We start from the raw sequence: 24,143 nt of genomic DNA on the forward strand, positions 1-24,143 counted from the left end.
TTCGCAATCACAAGCTCATTCTGTACTCACCTCCACACAGTGTAACCATTGAGCTGAAGGAACTTGAGGACATCCTGGGCTCGCTCTCTGAATTTAGTCTTCTCCTTGGCAGTCAGGGTATCATAGGGTACAAGCATTGAATGGCCACCCCCTCCTGAGAACAGAAATGAGTCAAATACATTGCAACTGTGTTGACTGTTCTGTGCTTATATGAGAAGAGAAGAGGAGAGGAGAGGAGATGAGAGGAAACGAGACGAGACGAGAGGAGACGAGACGACTTGAAGAAATATGAAATAGTTGTTGACACCATCGTATGGTACCTTTACTCTCAAGTTCTAATTTCTTCCTCTTAGCCCAGGCATTGTGGTAGTTTTCAGCCAACTGTTCAGCCATAGCCTACAGAAAAAAAAAAAAGAAAAAAGTAAAAATCTATATTGAACTGTCTACCACAAACATATCAGCTCCGTTCACTCTGCTTTCAAAGCAGCTGGCAGCAGACAGTATCCTAATGGATCCGGTGGAGAGTCCGGGCCCACTTTTCCAACAAGGAAACTACTTTTGTCAAGGAAATGCATCAAGAAAAATGAGTCCTGTAGCTCAAATATGATTACACAGCACTCCAAACATGTTATGCTAATGGTAGATGATTTTACCTTTTTAAGGCGACTTCACTTTCCAGGCACTGGAATTTGTGTCGCTGAGTTGTTTTAAAAGAAAATAATGGGTTCTATGGGTACCCACGAGTCTGCCCTTTACTGATATACCCACTTTATGATAATCACATGCAGTTATTTTCACCTATGGTGTATTTGAAAATGTATGAGTACTGGGGACCCTTAACAGTCTTGGAATTACATTTATTGGGTATGTATATGACCTCTAGGATAATCACAGCCTCATAAAACTTTACACCCAAAAACTAGAGACGTAGGGCATTCAGAGGATGGATGGCTTTCCTAGGTAGATTGACAATAAGAGGGTTTCTGAGCAGTTTCCACAACAGAAGTGCCTGTCATCCAATTCCCGAAAAATTCTTCCAGAAATCTCTAAATGTCAAAAGTTTTTGACAAAAGCATGGCTTTTTCTATGGCATTCCTCACAATTTGTTTTAATTAATCAATTATTTTTAGGGCTGTCAAAGTTAATGTGATAACGCGTTAAAAACAGATTAATTTTTAACGCCACTAACTTCTTTGGCGCATAACCCAATCGATCTTTCGGACGTTGTAGCGAGCTCAGTTTTAAAACTAGAGTGAAGATACTGGTACCACATGAAACTAGAAAAACCTAAGGAACACAAACGCGAAGGAGTTTAAATAACACTCCATACGTATGCTACACTTTGGTGGGGAAAAACTGGTATGACCATTTTTAAAAGGGGTCCTTTGACCTCTGACCTCAAGATACAGTATGTGAATGAAAATGGGTTACAGACATGCCCACTTTATGATAATCACATGCAGTTTTGGGGCGAGTCAGCACACTGCGACACTGACAGCTGTTGTTGTCTGTTGGGCTTGAGTTTGCCATGTTATGATTTGAGCATATTTTATATGCTAAATGCAGTACCTGTGAGGGTTCCTGGACAATATTTGTCATTGTTTTGTGTTTTTAATTGATTTCCAGTAATAAATATATATATACATTTGCATAAAGAAAGCATACCCACTACCATGTTGATAAGTGTATTAAATACTTGACAAATCTCCCTTTAAGGTACATTTTGAACAGATAAAAAAATGTGTGATTAATTTGCGATCAATCTCAATTAACTATGGACACTCATGTGATTAATGGCGATTAAATATGTTAATCGATTATTTCTTATTTCTCATTTATGACTAGAACAACTTGACACACAGTGCTGAGCTGCATCTCAAATTAATCTTCAGATTCCCAGCTTTCAGATGATGTACACCACTTCTGATGTGACATATACTGTTGACCTATTATCTCCCTCTAAAGACCCCCTGGACCCACTAAAAAAATACAAAAATGGGCCTATGTGGGTTTCTGGGTGTTGAGCCACTTACATTACATCTGACAACTCACAATTATAATCTTGTTTACATGCAAGATATTATTTGGATTATTCAAATGCATTTGCCTTATAACAACACTGGTAATAGGTCAGCATTACTACCTCTGCAGATTGTGTGCCAGGATTAAAGTACAGAGAAAGTTGTACGTATAGTATAGTATAGTATAGTATAGTATAGTATAGTATAAAGCAGAAAAAACTGACTTACACATTGGTCCCATGATAAGGTGATGCTGCTCATGTCCATAGGTTTGGGGCTGAAGGTTGATGCTCCTTCAAAAGACAGCTAGGGCAGACAACAAATGGCTGATTACTCAATTAAAAAACTTTCAGTAGTGAGTCCAGTGGGAAGAAGTTTAGTCATGAATGAGATTACTTTTACTAGAACAGACACGTTTGGTGCACAGAGGCTAAGTGAATGTGGCCTATGGAGTACATATACCTGTCCAGACTGAGATACTCTCTGTGCGCAGGTATGCGTGCCAAATGCGTCTCCTTCTTTGGTTCTCTCTATGGTCCATCCAAAGGCCAGCATACTCTTTATCGTTTCTTTAATGGCCCAGCGGTATGCTTCCTTCTCCTGGAAAACACAGAAATATAGATAATCCCTCATATAAAACTGAACTTAGGTCACAGAAGGACAGCAGAACAACAGCATCGAACTATTTTCATATTTCAAAAACTTGAAAAGAAGTCTGTTGTCCATTCCATACAACAAAGACCACGAACCGAGGCATTTTAATCTTTTATATTACATACACCACATTAAGTATGCAAGTGCTTCTGGGATTTCTCAGTTCACTGCTTTCTTTTTTTGTTCTTTTTTGACTTCTCACTCTACCTTTTCTGCCACAGCCCTGTACGGCTTGAGGAGAGGGTGAACCTTGGTGCTCTCGCATAGCTGCTCCCCATGAACCCAGCCGTTGGCAAACTGACAGATAACACACAGATTCACACGTTATAGAAAATATGCAGACATCAATATATTAGCTCAACCACACAACACAGATATTTTGACATTGATCATCATCATCAAGCAGAGAAATTATCTTGTGAATGTATTCTTAAAGTTACTATGAGGAACTTTTAAATGTTTACGAAACACTCTCAACGTAATACTGAAGCCTCTATATGACCGACATTAATAAATGAGACCATCAGCAAGATGATTGGCTATTTATATACAGTTGTTCTTAACGATCATCATCAGTGCCACCGGAATCAGATGAAATCATGCGGTTCACCAGGAACTCCTTTAGCTCAGACTCCAGAGGGGCCTCCGGCAGCCAACCGTGAACAGACCCAGATCCGGCTTCACTGCTGCTAGGCCAGGCCAGGAGGAGCTCTGCTGGTCCCTGCTCGGAGCCAACACAGACAACACGCTGCTGGAGGCCCATGCCGTATTGCTGGGCCAACTGAAAGGAAGGGATGCCCAGGAGAACTAGAACCAGGACTGCGCGGGGCAGACTGTCAGACCCTGCTGCAGTAAAATGAGAGGTTTTCTGAAGGGACTCTGGTGCTCGTAAACACTACCACTTTTCCCCACAGGGACCGCCACATTCAATACAAAATTAAAGTTCCTCCTAGTAACTTTAAGTGGTTCAGTCCTGACTAAGATATCATACATCAACTCTACTTTATCAGCTTAAACAGGCCGTTCAGATTTGAGGACTAATTATTGTGATATTACCTTTTCCAGTGACCACTTCTCGTGAGTGTGCTCTGCATACTTGTTCACTACAAACTCCAGTCTCTCTGGCACTGACACGCTAGTGTAGGGAAAGAAATTACATCATTTAGCTCTATCGCACAGTAACACATTAGGATACAACTGCACATTATTAATGGGAAAATGTATCAAGAGCATGAAAATAGATTTTTATATCCACACCTCTTTTGAAAATGACCCAAAAGTTGTCCCGAAGTTAATTCTGTCTACCAAATTACAGTTTACACTTTTCCTGGAGCAGAACAGGTCATCCAGAATCAACATACAGTATGCTATTCCCTGGTCAGTGTCTTACTTGGAGGTAACCACAGGTTGGGGGTCAAAGTGTCCGTCCGTGTCCATCGAGGCTTTTCCCTCTGTATGGGACACACAGCTTGAGTCCATGTGGTCAGGAGGCAGGGCCTTGGCCACTGCAGCCAGACACTGGACACACAGCCTGAATAACTGAAGCTCATAGGGCTGTAGAGTTGGAGAAGGATAATAATTATTGATTTAAACAGTCTGTTTGTCAGCATCCTCCACATTTTACAAGAAGACAGTGATTGCTCTAAGAGGGAATGATACATCATCAATATACATCATTGATTTCTTAGCTCTGTGTGTTAACGTGACATGGTCGGTACAATTTTGACAGAATGCACCTTTCCACTTTATGCAGCTTTTTTAATTTATCAAAAGTGCTGTTATTATGTTTATATACACACATGCACCAAATCAATACCAAAGCATATTGCAGAGCTGACATCCAATTGCAGAACTGGCACTGCAACTCTACTATTGGATGATATTGGTTAAGCCTGGTTTTTGGTGCTTTGCTTGCAACAGTAACAGTTTATGTCCTTGTTTGCTTTTTTTTTACTTTGAGTCTGTGTCTGAATTTTACAAACGGAACACTATTCAGCTGAGGAAACCATCCAATTTAATAATACGTGATTTAATTATTTTGGATACAAAGACCTACCCTTGTTGCAGAAATACTTCGGCTGAAAAACCCTGTTAGAAACCTTGTTAAGTCGTCAAGACATCCCATTTCCCCAACTGGAATTTAGCTGAGAAATCCCTTATCCCAATAAAAGAGAAGTTTCTCGTTTACATGATGATCAAGAAATGTGGTTACTGCAGGAAGCCAACGATAACACGCTTAACTAAGTGGTTTGTACAATTGTAGCCAATCTAAAATAAGCATAGTAGTACAATAAAAAGGGCAACTGAAATACTATACGCTTAAGCTACACTACATATACACTGTCATTGTTCTCTGAAGAGATTCTTCTGTTCTCGGTTTCTGAGGCTGTTTGATGTGGGTCACAAGTGGGCCTGTAATGATCTTGTGAAGGTTCTTATGAGGTAAGTATCAGTTCAGAAGTATGCTGGTCCATGCATACAGTCAACTGAGGAAAGATCCAGTTATTGCTTATGTTTCTCACATTTCCCAGAACTTGGTGCAGGGGTGGGAGGATTTGAAACATGTACTCTTAATCTCAAGTGTGTTATATCATCCTCCACTGAAATCCTTCTAGAAGTTTACTCACGGAGAAAATCAAATACGTATTTTGCTGTTTCTCCTCCAATGAACTTTGAGGAGGTTGGAAAAAGAAGAGGCGATAAATCAATGATGGGATACCTGTCCAAACATTAAACATTTATTCATTTTCTACAAAGTTTTTGGTGCTCCACGAAAATATCTAGCTATAAAGCAAGGAATCTGTGTCTATATGTGTATATATGTCCTTTGCATATCTCGAGAACCGTTCATCCGATCTACTTCACACTTGGTGGGTGTATTGCTGCAGACCCAAAAACGTGCAGTGTCAAAGTTGGTGCAATTTGGACAAACGACACGTTCAATATTTATCTAAATTTTAATAAACAGGCAAACAGCGCTCTGTGCGGTCGTATCTAGAAGGTAACCCAGAAGTTGCGAAACTCTCACCAGATTGTTGAGGTTAGTCTTTGATCATGAATAGTTAACGTTAGGATGGGTCGTTGGGCAGCGAGTCTCCCGAGAGTTTTCAACTTGAGGGTTCCCTTCTAGATATGACCGCTCTGTGCAGCAACCGGGGGCGGGGCTTCAGGGCTCTGCAGACTCTGCAGAGAGTCAAGCATGTCGTCTGCAGCAGGACTTTACAGGCCGCTGCTCATTGCCTGCAGTCCACTTTTGCTGCTGGATGTTGGATATACTAACTGTTCTTCACTTCCCTGGAGTCAACGAATGATGAGTGGTTCTCGACAATGCTGAAAGTAGCACTTTCGGGGGCCAAGCAATCAGCCCACTCGGGCATGCGTTCCGAACGGGCACACCCCCATGGCAACTCTGCTAGCAGCAATACTGGGAGCCAAGCAATCAACCCATTCTGAACGGTCACGCCCTGAACGGGCGCTGCACTAGATGCAGTGGAAACCGCTTATAGTGATCACGTCTGTCTGGGTCAAATTGATTACTATAAGCGGATGATTATTAAAGCCAATATTTTGTTGTTGTGCATCAGTTCTAATGCAGATCACCATCTAATTGACATTTATATATTTATTACATGGATACAAAGTAATGAAACGGATCGCTTCGCCAAGGGTGACGCTGTGCCGTTTTTGGCCGGCTCTGCAGCACGAGCATGCATGCAGAACGGCGCCCCTTTGCCGGGGCTCCTCGTTCTCTCACTTGGTGGAGGTATGGAGGGAGACGGGCGCCGGTCTGCATGAGCTGCCGGCGCTGTAGTGCAGAGGAGAGAGTTTGCAGAGTTTCCCTTTAGGGGCATTACGTGACGAGGCATTATCAATCCACTTGATGAGGGCTGCTTCAACCACAAGCGCTTTCCCCGTGCGCGTTAATTGTTTATTCAGAGAAAATTACTTTCCTTTTCCAATTTAGATATCAATGTGCACGTAGCATCAGGTATTCAGCCGGAAATCAGACGGTCCACGAGGCAAAGTATCAGGAGAGTAAAGTAAAAAACAAAACAAAAATTCAATTAACATTAGTCTAACGTAGTTTTAAAATGTTTTTCATATGTTGTCATGTATGAAAAGAACTAAAATGAAAACTATAAGCGGATTACTTAAACAGCATTTGTAAAGGAATGATTCCGTCCCAAGCTTTTTGATCCATATAAGCGGTTGATCACGGCTGTAACCGTGATCACTATAAGCGGTTTCTTCTGTATTCCAATTGTAAATAGCTTCAATGTGATTTTGAGATTGACACAGGTATTCATTATGGTTTACCTTCTTTGCCAAGGCCTTAAATACGCCCCAGAACAACTTTCTAGACAGGTGGAGCTCCTCTTCAGAGGCCAAATCCTGGTCGCCCTGCCCTCCAGCTAGGGAGTAGTACTTCCACCTCTGCTCGTAGTGACTGGTCAAGAGCTGGTGGATGAAAGTATTGACCAAAGTCAATAAAATGTATCATTTTAACTTGGCATGCAAATATGTTTTCACATACACCGATCAGCCATAACATTAAGGGTGGGATATATTAGGCAGCAAGTGAACATTTTGAATTTTGAACTTTGTGTTGGAAGCAGAAAAAATGGGCCAGCGTAAGGATGTGAGCGACTTTGACAAGGGCCAAATTGTGATGGCTAGACGATTGGGTCAGAGCGTCTCCAAAACTGCAGCTCTTGTGGGATGTTTCCGGTCTGCAGTGTTCAGGACCTACCAAAAGTGGTCCAAGGAAGGAAAACCGGTGAACTGGCGACAGGGTCAGACCCGAGGCTCATTGATGCACCTGGGGACGGAGGCTGGCCCGTGTTGTCAGATCCAATAGAAGAGCTACTGGAGCTCAAATTGCTGAAAAAGTTAATGCTGGTTCCGGTAGAAAAGGTGTCAGAACACACAGTGCATCGCAGTTTGTTACGTATGGGGCTGAGTAGCTGCAGACCAGTCAGGGTGCCCATGCTGTCCTAATGTTATGGCTGATCGGTGTATACTGTAGGAAAATGCAATTAGTTTATCCACCTTTAGTGGCATCTTGCTGTAGTCTGTGAGATGGGGAACATCGAAGACGAGACGTCGAAGAAGAGGCTGCATCATAGATGGTTGAAGTTTACTGAGGACGCCAACGAGGGCAGAATTAGTCACATGAGCAGATACATATCACATCCACCAACACACACACCAGATGAATGATGTCATGACTGATTATTATGTCTCAGAAGAATGTCACATATAATTGAGAAGATGCCATGGGCAAGATGCAACTAATTTGTCAACATTGTTATTGACTTTGGTAAATTACATCTAAATTGGGCTAAAACAGGCTTTATGGTGACTCATTAAACATAATGAGTGGGAATATGCGTCTGCATCAATTAACACAATTTAAATTTTTTTTTTGCTGTTTCTCATTTCTCTTCTCAACATGTGATTTGGTCAAACAGCAAAAAGTCCGTCAGATCAATGGATATAGAAAACTAATGGTGCAAAAGTTAATGAATTAAAAATGGCAGACCACAGAAGATGCAGCTTCAAAAAATAACATTGAATGCATAACATATATAACATATTGACAACTTGCAGAAAAATCAATATTCTATCTGCAGACAACAACAGCAACTACTCCTTGCAATCAGCAGAGACAGAACCCTAACTCTGTAGGTTGTTTTCATCATACCAACTAAAAGCAGTACCTGCATACAGCCAACAAACAATCTTCAATAGTGTCTCTCTGAGCCGTGGTCAAGCTAAGAGCTCTGGAGAGGCTGTAGATTGCCTGGTTGAGAGAATCCACCAGCGAAGCGTGGTCCTCTAAAGCACAGAAGAGAGCTGAACATTTGGTGAGCAGGGGAAGCACAGATGTACACAGGTATCTGTTGAGGGCCAGGGCCATATCAGTGGACCCTAAGTCAGCCTGCAATGGAAAAGAGAGGTTACTCTTACAGAGTCCAAGTGGAACTAAAACAGACTAGATGGAGCGAAGAGGCAGCAAGAAGAAATGGGGCCCATGATCAGGCAGATTGAACAAAGAGTTAAGATTAAAGCTGAAAAATCTACTTGTATCAGGAGGGAGGCATGCTATAAAGTTTCATGGAAAACAAAACACCAATTCATTAGAAGAAATCTGAGTTGCACACATTTTTTTCAGACGCAAATTGATCCTGTTAGTAAGGATTTTCAACAATCACAGTAATATTATAATATGGTACAGTCAATGCTAGGGACAAGAAGTGGATATTTTCCTGCAGCTTAGATCAATACGGAGTCACACATGTCACTGCTACAATCTTAAACTGGCTCTATCAAGAAGGTGAACAGGGCAACACAATACGATTTTCTCTGCTCACAGTGTCGAGAGAAACAGCTGCCTGAAGGTCAGGCAGAAAGCCAACTTCTAGTAGGTGGAGAAGAAAATTCTGGTTCTCAATGCCATAAACCCGGTCCAGGAACAGAACCATAGCTGCCTTGTGGTCTGGGCAGAACACTGTAGATAGGTCAGGCTCAACCACAAGACCATCTGGACAAACAAATGAAAAGTAAAGATCAGATATTATGACACAATGTCTTGACATAAAAACTCAACCATTGTCACCATCTTGTACAGGATGGTGACATGACAGGAAGCGGACTAACTATAATAATCTTGGAGTGAGACTTTAAAGGCATAATGAGTAAAAATAAAAAACAATGTATAGATTGATAAAAAAAAAGAATCCCTCTCAATCATCACTTATGACCCGCTAGAAGTGTGTGGCGGTGTCTGTATCTGCAGAGACCCTGCAGCCCTCTGCCTGTATTTTCTCTATTCTTTTCATTTTGCTGTGTTCGGGACGTTTACGGCCGTTTCTCTGCCCCTTTTCCCCCCGGGGTTCTGTTCTGCCGTAGCTGACGCTGTAATCGTTGTCGTCTGAGTCGAAAGATTGAGAAGCTCCGCTAAATTCTCCTGTCTGGACACAAATACTATACCCATTAGCTAGAAAGACTGAAGATCACTAAACGCATTGGCTAGTGTCATTGAGCCAGGAGGAGAGGCCAACTTTGAATGTTGTGTTTACAAACCGCAATGGACAAATCATACTCATTCTGCCTTTAATGACTAATGAGTAAATTAAAAAAAAGATCTTACGGTTACAAATTATAATAGGCATCCATAGACAAGTCAGCTTTCTGTGCAATGGCTTAATACGAGCTGAATTTATTGTAGTAAGATTGGCCGGTAGGCTCATCTGACCTTTAGACACTGAAGGAATTTGAAAGGAGATGCTGATGACTCCCTCAAGATCCTGAATGGGGATGAGCGACCTCAGAACGGCTCGAATGCGGATGGCTTCTCCTTTGCCTCGTTGAATCAACTGGACAACAATTCAAAAACATTGTTTTTGGTCAGTCAATTACAGCTTATGATGGATTCCTGTTAGGCATAATACGCAATGATACAGTAACAAATAAAGATATATTATGTACATATATTGTATTATATTGTATCGTCAGTGTAAGGATGTACACTGATTCTATAATATATTGGAGACATCGTCCTAATGTTGAGTTGCAGCCCATTTTGCAGTACAAACGTTATTTGTGTCAGAGACACTAAGTAGACTGTTTTATTAATTTGTTTTCTGAAACTTTTTTTGTGCATTAACTCTTGCAGATTTTCTTCCTGCGAGTGTTGTAGTTCTGTTAATTTGTCATTTTGTTTACTTTTTTACAATTTTATTTGCTTTTTCAATATCTTTTAAAGTTTGTAATGCATTTTGAGACTTCTATAAGGCATTTTGAACAGCCTTTATGTTTGAAAGATGAAACACAAAAAATGTCCCTCTCTTGTTTTGCCTTTGCACTTTAATGCCACTTTAAAAGACAAAAAAAATGCATCCTTTCGAAAGGCAATTTTTATCATGCACTCATGCTGACAGTCAGGTAAACATGCTCACTCCCTAAACTGGCCTAGTGTGTAAATTCTGACAGGCGTAAGTCATTTACTCTCAATATCCTGTAAATGTTATTCTCATTAGTTACTTCTGAAAACATAAATAAAGGTCTGTGTACTGTAGCTCCCTCAAGCACAATCTATTGTTATTGATGTGCCAATAAATTGCACTTAAGGGAGCTACAGTGTGCAGACCTTTATGTTTTCATTGCTGTATTCTATTAGCCCAGCACCTGCCTTAAACCTTTTTTTTAGATGTGCGCGACCACTTTGCAACGTTTCCCATTAGTCACTTAGACACAAAAACATGGGACAAAAGGGTCCAGCTTGAAAAATACCAAAGTTACCTTTTAAATGTTTTCAGTTTTATGTCTGAACATACAGTAAGTGGACCAGGCCATTCTGTGGAAAGGTAAAAGCAAGCTGACAATTTGTTTGTTTGTTTGGCTCATTCTGACTCATTCTTTAAAAAGCAGTTTGCAGACTTTTTCCATTAGGCTTTATAGTTTGAGACATTAGCGGATATTGATGCAGGAGGGCTTCTGAAAGCTGGGAAAACACTCACATGCATCTCTGGAGCACAGCGTCCCAGCAAGTCGATAAGGGCCGAGTAGAAGGTCATGATGGCATGCCCCATGTGAATGAGGTCATCATCATTGTCCTGGACCACATCTCTGTTACAGGAAACAATCATAGCGGTCAAATGCTTGTCATGAACTAAAATAAATCATTAATCATAATTTTATAACAGAATCAAATGATTGATTGTCCCTAAATAAAGCAGCCTATTAGCGAGATAAGATCTTTCCTCCTAATTTCAAATGACCTTAATATTTATTTAAAAATCTGACAGTTGCAATAGAAGAGATGCAGTCAGCTCCCACCCTACATGAATCCCAAATACGCATCTTATAAATAATCAGTGTCATTATTGCGTTGTATTTAGCTTATTTAACCTCTATTTACCAAGGGATGGTCGGCTGAACACAGAAGCTGTGTTCCAGCCAAGAAATGCTCCACAAAGCCTGAGAGAAAATTACTCCTGGGACTTATTATGATAGGGCATAAAAAACAGTGCTGAACAGGCTGGTACCCAATGAAATGTTTTGCTATATATAGTTGATTTTCAATGCTTCTTACAAAAAGTATAGCATTTACATTAAATCCTTGTCCACGTACAAAATCTCTTGACGCTGGTTAAGTGTACTCATTTTGAACTCCGATTCCGTTTGCCAGTGAACTTTCAGTGCACAATCAATGAGTTTATACATTTGTGTGAAAAAGTGATACAGCAGAAAATCATTGAAACTTATTTTAGGAGTATTTCTCTACACTACAAAATAGAAAATAAAATGTGATGCACTAAAACTGTCTGTATTCTTGCCAACTGCTGAGGTCAAAATCAGTAGTATCCATTAGACAGCTTTTCATGCATAGACACGTTGTGTGTGTACGATATTAAACTAATTTTTAAAGTACAGAATCAAAATAATTTTGTATTGATTGCAGCATTATCAAATTAATGACACCTGATTAAAGCCTCTTTTCCACCGCAGGAACTTTCCCCTAGAACTAAGAACATTTTGAGGAACTCATCGCGTTTCGCCTGCCGGGACCGGGGTCTAAAGTAAGTTCTGGGGACATTTTATAGGGCCTTTTAATCCCCCAAAAAGGCCTTGGTCAGGGGTTAGTACTTTCGTGATTTTGTACTGAATGTGATTTTTTAGATGAAACAGGCGGACATACTGAACTGCAGGCTGCAGAGTGTGTTAACCTCTGTGACCACCAGCAGTCCTCGTTCCATGTCATGTTGCTTTTTCATACGTCAGCGGAATAGTTTGCCTAATCTTTGCAAGTCTTTAGGACGCGGTGGAAACGCAGACAACGGTGTGCTAAAAGGAAACTTTTAGTTCCTTGAAAAGTAGTTCCAGGTACTAATAGTCCCGGGAACTTTTGGTGGAAACTCAGTATTGGTTACTAAATTATGTGTCACATACATGCACACACTCAGTACTCAACATCTAATACTGACAGTGTTCTGTTGGACTGGTAGGTGGTGCAAGGTCCGTCCATAGAAGGGTCCTCTGAGATCCTGATGGCTTCCTCCATGGCTGCCAGGAGGCCATTTCCCCCGTCACCTCGCAGGGCAGGTCCAAAACACTCAGGCCGACGAATCAACAACCTCAACACCACGTAAGCATTCTCCTCTACACTCTCACCTGGGGTCAGAAAACACACAGAAGATAAAGACTAACCATCAGGTGGGCTGGAAGAAATGGTGGATTGTGTGTGGGAGGGCATTTGTTTGTTTTAGATTCTAATTTTCTCAGATATTCTAATTGATTTCATAGGAAAGGAAATCAATAAACTGAAAACACACAAAGATGACCGATAGAATAATGATACCCAGGTCAATATATGCACAGCTTATAGACTGAAAACAGATGCAGCTGAAATCACTGAGAGGTACTTGGTATGGAAATTCAATCCCATTTGACTGAACTGTCAACACCCTCAAGGACAATTTGAACTGATGCCTTGAGGGCGCCAGTTCAGAGTAAGAAAATCGATAGTAGGAGAACCGCAGAGTTAATTACCTCTATTGCAAATAGCTTACTTAATTGGGAGCATGACATGACGCAGCCTCTTGTGCCTTTTTAACTTTGTTTAACTTTGGCTCTTGCTATTCTAGCACTGAAGCAAATATCTGAGAAGTGATGAATGCCCTGAATAGGTTAAAAATCAAATGTGCAACTGGATACATAAATAATACAGTTAATTAAATAATTTTGTTTTTTTTAAGACTGCCAAAAAAATTTAATTCACTTAAAAACAAATGGTCAAATAAAATAATCAAGCCAACCAGATTTCTCAAATGGGACAATAGAGTTTATGTAATTAGGTCAATTCTGAATGATATAAACTGACTGGAATAATCAGAATAACACCCATCTACAGAATTGCTACATTTAAACTATCACGGGATGTCTTATGAATAGGAGAACTATGGGTAGAACTAACAGGTTACCATTGCAGAAGACAGCAAAACGTAGAAAATCCAGATAACGCTCGCCCTCCACAGGGTTCCATCCGATATCAGGATAGCCTTTAGCCACTAGCATCGGACAGCTCTGAAGACCACAGCCAGCAAGGTACTGAACCACCTGGATAGTAAATTAGATTAGTTTAACAGATAACGAGTCATTGCATCTACTATACAACTAATGGGGTACAGCAAAGACAACTAAGACTTCACAGACAATGACAGAGCCACCTAAACACCCAAATGCAAATGAAAGTAAAGGAATCAGTGCAGTGTTAGATGTATTTTTTTTATATCTATTATCAAATAATATCAATCAATCACACTGCGAAACAATATGGAGTGGCAGAGCATGTTAGTTATATACCAGAGCAGACATAATATACTGTATATATGACATAATGGAGACTATTTACAGCAGTACTGTAGAGGAAAGGCACAGAATATGAACTCACCTTCTCTAGGTCAGGTTCCCTCAGCGCTAAGGCCAGTTCATTATTATCCATAACGGAGGCCGCTGCCACATCCAGAGGAGTGGCCCCACGCATGGATGGTGAAGCTAAGGGACGAAGTCATAAAACAATCTGAACACCAACTCATAAACTATGTATAATGTCAGGATATTGGGGGCTTTTCATCACAGGGACAACCTCCTAACACCTTCACAGGGTTATTTTGTGCAAGATAATGACCTCACAAAGAGTAAAAGCGTATTATGTGTTATTGTGTAACAGTCCTGCAATAAATTCTTACTTGGTAGACTACCGTAGTGAAACTTTCAATGTTACATGTTGAAAATTGAATGCCAGCCTTGCAACAGCACTACGAACTAGGGCTTTCTGTTACTACTGACACAGAAAAGTGAAAGAATAAGATTTACCTAGGCCAACGCTGCTGTTTTCCAGCAGGTAGCTGAGATGGTCAAACAGGGCTCCCTGATTATGACGGCTGATGCGGCAAAAATAGCACAGGAATCGACAGCAGCTGGCCACCATCTTGGGAAAGGTAATCTCCTGAGAAAATATAATCAATGCATGGATATTAAGAGAAGCAAGACGTGAGGCGGTAGATGATACAACTGACTGTACTGCAGGGAGTTATTGCTCTATTAATGATTCGGCTGTAACACAGTGTTTCACCTTTGGCTTTTTCAACCTTTACCTTTCGAACATGACCTATGGAATACCAATACCAAGTAACCAACTAATGAATTGACCTTGGGCCTTATTTATCACTGTACACACAAAAAAGGGCTTAAAATATGCGTATTCCACTTTCTATGCATAAATTGTGATTTATAAAAAAAAAAACTTGACATGGAAATGTGAGTACATTTAGGGAAAATCTCACCCATGCGTATGCACATTAATGAGACAGGGGAAATTGGCAAAACAGATGGTGAGGTGGTGAATTGTCAGATTGTAGAAATTCAATGTGAGGCATTATTATTATTTCACTTCATACTCATAGATCCACTTTATCATAAACATTCAAACCAGCAGTGTTTTGAACCTAACTATTGCATAAGCACCTTTCAAATGTGAAACATATAAGCCAACTCTAATCAAATTTCGCTCAATATTTGATCAGCGCTGTCTGTAATCACGGAGCGCAGGAGAGGGCCGGACTACCAACGATCGTGGTCAGCTGTGAACCACCGCAGCTGATGAAATTATCATCATTGGTGGTAGAAATCCAAGATCACAAGATTACATCAAATAGCATTAAAGAATTTGTAGAACAGAGTGTCAATACTTTTAATAATATCTTCTAACACTGTGTTTATATCACCAAGTACGACTTTAATTTTCATAGACTTTTTGTGTGTTAAATTGTTGCAGTGAACATGACTTTATTTATTTCTGGTTTATTAGATAAGGAAAAATATAGTATATATAGACAAACTGCAAAACAGCAATCCGATGCAACTATCACAGTGTCAAAGTTCGTAAATACAGCCAGGGTCAGCTCTCGCACAATCGTTATACTCCATATCCTCATTATGTGTCCTAATCATAATGCAGGCCAAGTTTGCCCTAATTTCCATTTTCAAATGGATGGGGGATAGGCTACAACTGATTGTCTCATCAGTGTGATTGCTGTGAACATATAAACACTGCGGTGACACTCGTAATGCTGCATGCTGGATGCACTGGCACTCCCAGTGTCAGAAAAACTCCTTTTCTTGGTCTTCCTCTTGGTAGTTGTTGTGATTCACCGTAAAGAACCATTGATCAACAGGCTAATTTCAATGCAGAAACATTCATGAGGTGCTTTGCATTGACTATTTATGGTTGAATGTGGGCGTGTAGAGGGCAGGATATGAGGCCGATCCATGTGCGCACATTTCCAAGTTGGTTTGGGATTTTCAAAGGAAACTGTGTACTGGCAGGCGTACGCACGGTTTTATAAATCAGATTATTTTATGCCGTATATAAATTTCCTCATTTGTACGTTCGTAAACATTTAATGTGGATTCTATGCAGACTTTTATAAATGAGGCCTCTGCGTCTTTGTTGCACACATTTTCTCCATATTACCAGTATAAATGTGTCTCTTACCTTTGATTCCCCTTCCCCAAGAACATTGACCATCACCTCCATCACTGTCTCATGTATCCCCAATGCCCTCATTAGATTTGGATGCTGGTAGAAAACTTTATTATTCATGATGTCCCTGTGTATAAAACAGAGCATGCAGAGAATAATAACCCAAAAAAAACCTGTAAGAATATTTTACACACCACAAATGATATTATGATGCATATACAGTATGTTGGAAATTAACCAATAGAAATAATTACACAAGCTCACAATAATCCAGAGGTGTCAAATGAAGTAAACCCAAGACGCATTGCAAATGTCCCCTTACCCTAGCCTTCTGATCATCAGCCGCTCCTCTTCTTTCCCCATGCGGACACTGAGGAGGGAGCGGATTTGGCTCAGGGAGGACAGGAGAGCCATGGTGTCTTCTACCGACGCCTGGCTGATTGTATAGGCTCTGCAGAGGTGTCCTGCCATTTGGCCCCCAAGGCCCTGATACTGGCGGTGCAGCAACGAGAAGACAGCCCTAACCAGTTCAGGGTCCTCCATCTCAGTCTCTTGAGCCCAATGCACCATCGTCTCAGAGATCAGCGTTTTGAGGGACTCTGAAGAAATACCAGCAGGTGAAGTAGTGATAAAAGCAGAAAAGTGGAGACTGAATAGGTCATGTTATAACATTTAGGTAGTTGTCCAACACAAAGATTTAGTTGGACCTGCTACAGCAGATACGTCAATGGAGAGTAGAGATGTTCCGATACCATTTTCTTTCCTTTCCCGATACCAATTCTGATACCTGAACTTGCGGTATCGGCCGATACCGAGTACTGATCCGATACCAGCATGATAAAAATAAATAAATATAGTTACTGTTATTATTATTATTATTATTATTACTATTTAACAGCTGTTTACTACTGACCATGTATGGATGTGATATGATTACTATCTTTGTTGGCGCCTAAAGCTTCTCAGTGATTATCGAATAGTTCTTTTGCTTAAAATGCCCATCCCTGATCACATATCCACTTTCACCCATCCCCTCTCTTATTACAACTCAGCTATGTTTCTATATGGTATTGATCCTGAATCAAAACATGTTACACGATCCCAATGTGCACGTAAATGAATAGGCCTAAAAATGTACAAAGTGAGACAAAGAAAGGGCTTTCACAACATAGATGCACTTACTGGCACTCTGCGGTCTACTCCCCTCCACTTCTATCGGCGTCTTCTTCAGTCCAATGACTCTCGCCACCAGACTGAGAAGTCGATCTTTTAGAGACATCTCGGCATCCTCTTCATCCGCTGTGTCACTGTCCAATTCAATGCCTGCACAATAGCAGCCAAAAAGATGAGATTTACTGGGTGGCAATCACGGTAAGTGCCTTGACAAAGCTAATTTTATAGTGGCCTGGCTCAATGGAGACTAATAATGAATCAGTCAAATAAAAAAAGTGTTCCAACCACAGTGTGTGTTGAGCAGGTGGTGGAAGTCTTGCAGGAGCTGTTGGATTTCCACTGGACAAGGACAGTTCTCCTGCTGCTCATCCTCTCTGAAGCTCAGCAGCATTTTGATCTAAAGACAGGTCACAGATGACACAAACAGTGCACAGCTCCAGAAACCACAACACAGCATTTTATACCTTCATTTTCTTGGCTAACATAACACAGAAAATTCAACCTGCTCCTGTGGAGGTGAGCGGAACTCCTTGGTCTTGCGGGCGGTGAGAGCGGCGGACATGTTGAGTGCCTGCATGACCTGGTTGTAACGAAAGCGCTGGTTCTCCTGCAGCTGACCCACAAAGTTGTCAGAGAAGGCGACCACAGCTTCTACCCTGTGGCGCACCTGGCAGTCACACAGGTAGGACAGCAGATGGCAGAGCTGGAGAAAAACAAGATCTTATATGAATATAATAATGTAGCATCTGAAGCTAATCCAAAATTACATCAAATGGAAGGAGAAGAAAGACAAGCGTCAAAGAAATGTATTAGTTCTTTCACCTCAAGTTTGACGGCTTCTGGAAGCTTGATTTGGAGAAGTCCTTGTTTAAGCGTTTCATCTTCTTTTTCGTTGCCCCCTTTCCATTCTTTTTCATCATCACCATCTTCTTCTCTCTCTTCCTTCTCGAGGGTTTCGGCATCTGTCGAGAAGACTCTCGGCTCTATCAGTCTCAAAACTTTCCCCAGATCCTCATCCCCGAATACCCCCATAACCAGTAAAGTGTAGAACAGTCTAATTAGGGGAACCAGCAGAAGCTCAATGCTGCCTCCTACAGGATCCCTCACACCCTGACCCACAGCCCGTACTCCATCAGTCAGCATCTCCACAGTCAGGTTCTTCAATGTGTCCAAAGGGATTTCTGGACTGTCTGTGCAGGCTATTTCACCTGCTGCGTCTCCGTCCATCCCATCACTCCTGACAAAACAAGGAGATGAGAAATGCATCCGTGGTTTAAGGGATGTGCTGAGACCAGTGCTGGAAATGCCTTCTTGAGGTTGACCATTCTCCCCATTAACACCATTAGCAGGGCTGGGATAGAGGGTGATTTCCCTGGTCTGGTCAGTCATAGGCACAATGTATTCGTGGTTCATCAGGTGACATGCTGCGGTGTGGCTGCTGAGGTGAACCTATAGAACAAGAATACTCATTTACCTACACTCCGAAGACCAACATTTCCTCATCCTGTTATTGATGAATGTTACCTAAAGAAAAAACATGAACTCAAACAAGCATCACCTGAATAAGAAGCTGATAAAACGCAGAGCGGAGTGGGCCAGGGAGGTGGGGATTCTGAATGGCATGAAGGACCTGGGATTGGTCCACGTGACTGCAGAGGGCATGGCAAACTCTGGTGTTTCCAAGGGCGCATAAAGAGCAGTACAGGAGGAGAGTGTGGTGATGAAAGGTCAAGAGGTCGTCAAGTTCCGACAACTCCAAGATGTCAACAGACCTAGACATATATGTCGTCGAAAAAGACAGTGTCAGTGTTGTTGCTTGCTGAAGATCAAATTAAAGCTTTAGTTGATAATTTTGGCACAAAGGCGCCACCAAATGCAACAGCCTGTTGCATTAGTGATGAATATTACACACTAACCAAGCGTGTGCTGCCTGGTGCTTGCAGATCACAGCGGAACAAGAGGCACGTGGGTTGATAAGCAACACGATAAACAACACATGCATCACTTCCTGTGCATTTAAATCTGCACGTCCAATTGCAAAAACACATGTTTATTCCAGCTCTTTAACCTGTTTTCATCGGGGATCTGAAGGGTCATGACTTGCAAGGGATCATGGCATTGGACTCTCCAGCCGTGGTGCTCATCTGGCCGATCCACCATCACCTTTAATGCACGGTCCGGTACTCTGGTCCACGACACCGGGTTGAGATGCTGGACCTGAAACCTTGGAGGACACTGAGGAGCGGCATTCCTTCTTTGGCTGCGAAGCAAACCTGCTGACAGTGGCATCACATTCTGGATCGAGAGGAAGACAAATACAGGGAAAGGTGTAACAGACAACTCGACATTTATAAAGAATAAAACAGGGTGAAACACTGATTGACAAGCAGACAAAGGTCAAATGTCTAATGTCTTTAACAGGGTTAAATAATAAAAGCTCCTTTACCTTGACGCGTCCCAGTTCAAACTGAAACATGTTGCTCGTGGTGGGCTTGATAAACACAGCCGGAAACAGCTTTGTACCGGCTTCCACCTGATTTACGGTGAAACAATACTACCTCAGGTTAACAATGCGATGCTCCGTGTTAAACATTAATCACTACAATTACTTCAATAAGTGATTTTCCCAAGCGTAACAGACATACATGTAGGTCAAAATGAGGATTAATGTGTATTAAATTTAGATTAATAAACACGTATTACTTTGACAAAAATATTGATTAGTAGATTCCTGTGTGACCTACTTGGTAGAAGGTGGCCATTTCCACTCCACTGGAGGTAAACGTGAGAAGCCCAGTGGTTGTGTCGATTAAACAGCCAATTTCCAACCCTGCACTTCTCCGACTCTGAGACAGGCCTGTTGCCTCTCCAGCACACACCATGTAACAGTTGCACCGCTTCACACTGTGCAAAAGGATAGGAATATGTTTAATTTAGAAATGCACAAATCAATTGGCCAGCGGTTGAAACCGGCCGGTTGCCAGCTGATCAGCCATGACCGGTCGATCCGAGTCATATATCCGATTTTTTTGTCGCTCAAATTTACACACAAGCCGCATGATGGTTTCACTTTGCGCAGACAGCGGCACAGACAGTAACATCACAGCCCCACACACACACTTCACGTTGTCGGTGTGAAATAATGATGTGCGGGTTCCGGGGAAGGAAAATATCACAGGTTCGTGGCAGGCGTGCCAAAAAGTGAACGTGCGTTCCGAGTAAGTTAGTAATAATGTTCTCTTCCCCCTCTCTCTGTTACTCTCTCTCTCTCAAACACACACACACACAGACACCAAGCGCTGTGGCGTTCAGCCCTTGTCTCAGTCCTCAATCCTCCTGACAATTGTGTTACGCATAACATTGGCAGTTTGCGGGTCGGGTTCAGATGGCTGATGCATATTTTAGCGGGTTGGGTATTGGCTCTCATAACAGGTCCGGTAGGTGCAGGTATTAAAAACAAGTTTTGATGTAAGTGACATTGGGTGTGTTGTTATATGTTGCACTGGTTTTTCCATGTTGGATAAAGTGGGATAAGGTGCAATTAATTTTCAGTTGGATTTTATTTGTCCAGTAACTTGGAGCACATTTAGGGCTGTCCCGAATACCATTTTTGGGGTTTCAAAGCTTTGGGACAGTGCTGCTGCTGCACTACTGTACACACACGCACCTCTACACAAAAAACAGCAATATCCATCTGAGAATAACTAATAATAATTCATGTTGAATATGAAAAATGATAATAATGATGTGGGATTATTCCTTATTTGATGGGCTATTTTGGGATTTATACATTATTATTATTATTACATACATACATACATATATATTTAAAAAAACAACAACAATGAAGCATTCGAATACTGATTTGGAGGTCGATTACCATGGCAACGGTTGAAGCTTTGAAGCATTTGGGTCAGCCCTAAGCACTTTTATTTTGAGATTTGTTTGAGTAAGAGTAGGTCCTGTAACTTGGCGCAGTTTTGGAAAAAAGTAAGTTATTTAATAGTCAATGTCAATTGTGTATGCTGTCTATTATGTCAGGGCCATGGCCGTGCTCCGGCTTATTTCCTAGTGTTTCTTGTGTTTCCAGCACCTCGGTGTCGGTGTCTGTGTGTGGGCGTGGTCCTCCTGGCTCTCGGCTTTGCTCATCATACACACCTGTCTGCAATCAGCTAATCATCCCTCCCAGTCTGCACACCTGCTTCTCATCAGCCTGCAGTATATCTACCCCGGCTTGTCAACCACTCCTGCCAGATCATTATCTCAACTACCGTGGTAGCTATGCCAAGCTTAGTAATAAGATCCTTTTTATTCCTGTAACTTGTATTAATTTGTGTCTGTTTCCTGTCCTCCGAGATTCTTGTCGCCCTTTCTGCTACCCTGGTGCAACCTCAGCCTGCCTACATCACTCACCCACGTCCAGCCTGGTCTCTCAATAAACCTTCTTAAAACTTCACCAACCTCTTGTCAGTGTCCTGCGTTTGGAACAATCTGTACCACACCGTGATAAATTATAGTTCTTAGAAAGTAAGGAAATTGGGGAAAAATCGGAATGGGCAGGTCAGGCTTGGAAAATTGGTAAATTGAAATTGGCCATGAATATTGCAAACGGTGCATCTATATTGGCAGTTTGCTGCTAATTTGTCATGAAAATTCAAAAGAGGACGATTGAGAACTTTTTCACAAGAGTTAATATAGCTTTAACAGTCTTGGTGTATACTAACCTTTCCTGGACTTTGCCACTGTCATCTCCGAGGGTGACTGTCACAGTGAGGACATCGTCAGGGTCAAAAGTCGTGTTGTGTTGATGAAAGTCAGAGGTCACCCAGCCTGCCCACACATTGAACGGCTCCTGGCCTGGAAGAACCCTCACTGAATAGTAATACTGAAACAGAGAGGGCAGTTGGTGTCATTGTTCGGTATTTGCTTTTTGCAATCTATGTTTTCTTATTGTGACTAATTACATGGTCCAGAAAGGAGCTGAAGAGCTGCAAAATGTATGTGCATAAGCCCTGCAGTGCAATTAGTTTCATTTTAGCGCACTATGAGGCAGCAAAGTGTCCAAATACATTTCACCTTCTCTGTTGTTTATGGGCGTTATTGAATTATTTAGAAGTAACAGTACATAATATTTAGTTTTCTCATTAGCGTTGTTTTTTTTGTATGTTCTGTGGTTATGAGATGAGATGATGAGCAAATGAAAGCCTTACTCTGGAGCTCTGGATAAGGTGATCATGGTTATCTTTGTCGACTACGACATCTTCTAGAAGCCGTGCAGATGAGTTGCTGCTGACCAGCTCTGGCTTAGTCCTCTTCAGCATGAACCTTGCAGAACAGAAATGCACATTAATTCGTACACAGCACAATGAACGTTGCAGTGAGGTGAGACAGAGGGCCTGTTTGCTCTGTTTGTTTCTTTTAACAATCTTCATTTCCTGTTTTTTTGTCATTTCATTTGGGGAAAACTTCAGTCATAACCATGCTTTTGTCATTTTAATCACCTGGCAGACAAATATGGACAAGCATACAGATATCATTTCTAAATAACAGGAACATTATTACTCTAGCTAAAGTAACACTAATGACCCAAATGTCATGTTTTTGTGTTTACTCTTCCATGTTCCAAATAACATACATTTCATTACATATGATCCCAGTTTTAGTTTCTCCACAACCTACCGTTGTTTCAATCTTGATGTTTTGTCGTGACTATGATCCTTATGGTTGAGCTCATCTCTTGAGCCAGCAAAGCTGTGGGCTGACTTCATCAGTACTTCAAAGTCAGAGTCCACCTCCTCCTGCTCTTTCCTTCCTAAAAGGACAATGGGAATTAATTACAGCAGGGCCCTGGGGAGCTTAAGCAGAACAACACATCAAGGTCAGAATGGATAGAATATCAATGGATAACTGCAAAGAACACTTACACAGATCTCACACAGTCAATTTTCACTCAATTTTCATCTCGTAATAGCTACGTCATTTTGACATGCTGCATCGGGGGTAATGTAATTTGTTATTTGAACCTATGGGGAACCAAACAAATCCTTATTGTGGTCCTTATTGTGAGGTCACCTTTATTTCTCCCACCCAGTTCTCTGGGGCTAACTTGAACACACTGTATATGATATGACATGATGTAATAGCATCTGAACCTGGAGAGAGAGAGTTGGAGGCCAGTGGAAGCACGCCCCCCGCAGGGCTTGTGAGGATGGCAGCACATTGGATGGACATGCTGAGCCGGTAAAAGCCCATCTCACTGCCTCCGCCGTGGTGTGCAAACAACCGCTGAGAAACCCTCAGGCTGGATAAGGAATCCTTTGAGCCACCGACTCTAGTGACCTTGAATAAGATTTGAACGAGATTTTCAGGATCACTGCTGTCAATTAAGCAGTGCAATAAGCGACTCTGGAGCCCACACAGCCACTGCACAATACTACATGCTCGAGAAGACATATTCACCAAGCTACTAGATAAACGAAAGCCCGTAGACTGGTAAAAACTAACCTGTAGGTTGTGATCATCAGGCATTATAGAGGTAAACTGAGGCTGTTTCCAACTCATCCACAGGGCTGGGTCTCTGGCCATGTTGACAGCAAATGGTTCATAGCCCTCCTGCAGGCCACACACAGTAAAGTACTGCAGAGAGCCCGCTTGACGACCCAGGTTCAGCCTTCCCACCTGGTTCACCCCGACACTGACCATAGGCAACAGGCCTGTATGGGAAATATGGGGAGAGACGGGACGAA

At 41.7% G+C, this 24,143-nt stretch overlaps 1 protein-coding gene and 1 long non-coding RNA gene across 2 annotated transcripts in view; one reads left to right on the top strand and one right to left on the bottom strand.

Moving 5' to 3' along the window:
- Nucleotides 1–24,143, bottom strand: part of ryr2b (ryanodine receptor 2b (cardiac)) — an 85,152-nt gene that overhangs the window by 37,849 nt on the left and 23,160 nt on the right. Inside the window, exons 28-59 of the mRNA XM_037782524.1 lie at nt 23,902–24,110; nt 23,550–23,736; nt 23,077–23,209; nt 22,608–22,722; nt 22,122–22,282; nt 20,142–20,301; nt 19,844–19,930; nt 19,466–19,692; nt 18,956–19,169; nt 18,220–18,846; nt 17,900–18,100; nt 17,683–17,794; nt 17,407–17,547; nt 16,547–16,823; nt 16,237–16,351; nt 14,556–14,688; nt 14,131–14,234; nt 13,661–13,796; nt 12,665–12,851; nt 11,198–11,306; nt 9,934–10,054; nt 9,050–9,219; nt 8,396–8,616; nt 7,725–7,815; nt 6,993–7,133; nt 4,066–4,229; nt 3,732–3,810; nt 2,883–2,972; nt 2,484–2,621; nt 2,250–2,327; nt 321–396; nt 31–154 (exon numbers count right to left, since the gene is read on the bottom strand). Coding sequence (XP_037638452.1) covers nt 31–154; nt 321–396; nt 2,250–2,327; nt 2,484–2,621; nt 2,883–2,972; nt 3,732–3,810; nt 4,066–4,229; nt 6,993–7,133; nt 7,725–7,815; nt 8,396–8,616; nt 9,050–9,219; nt 9,934–10,054; nt 11,198–11,306; nt 12,665–12,851; nt 13,661–13,796; nt 14,131–14,234; nt 14,556–14,688; nt 16,237–16,351; nt 16,547–16,823; nt 17,407–17,547; nt 17,683–17,794; nt 17,900–18,100; nt 18,220–18,846; nt 18,956–19,169; nt 19,466–19,692; nt 19,844–19,930; nt 20,142–20,301; nt 22,122–22,282; nt 22,608–22,722; nt 23,077–23,209; nt 23,550–23,736; nt 23,902–24,110 — 5,128 coding nt within the window. The remainder of the gene's footprint in view (nt 1–30; nt 155–320; nt 397–2,249; nt 2,328–2,483; nt 2,622–2,882; nt 2,973–3,731; nt 3,811–4,065; nt 4,230–6,992; nt 7,134–7,724; nt 7,816–8,395; nt 8,617–9,049; nt 9,220–9,933; nt 10,055–11,197; nt 11,307–12,664; nt 12,852–13,660; nt 13,797–14,130; nt 14,235–14,555; nt 14,689–16,236; nt 16,352–16,546; nt 16,824–17,406; nt 17,548–17,682; nt 17,795–17,899; nt 18,101–18,219; nt 18,847–18,955; nt 19,170–19,465; nt 19,693–19,843; nt 19,931–20,141; nt 20,302–22,121; nt 22,283–22,607; nt 22,723–23,076; nt 23,210–23,549; nt 23,737–23,901; nt 24,111–24,143) is intronic.
- LOC119495766 lies at nt 21,288–21,851 on the top strand. Its single transcript, XR_005208555.1, has 3 exons — nt 21,288–21,387; nt 21,488–21,672; nt 21,754–21,851. It is a non-coding gene; the product is annotated as an uncharacterized LOC119495766 (long non-coding RNA).

This window comes from Sebastes umbrosus, chromosome 10 (genome assembly GCF_015220745.1).
Source record: "Sebastes umbrosus isolate fSebUmb1 chromosome 10, fSebUmb1.pri, whole genome shotgun sequence".
Taxonomy (NCBI): Eukaryota; Metazoa; Chordata; class Actinopteri; order Perciformes; family Sebastidae; genus Sebastes; species Sebastes umbrosus.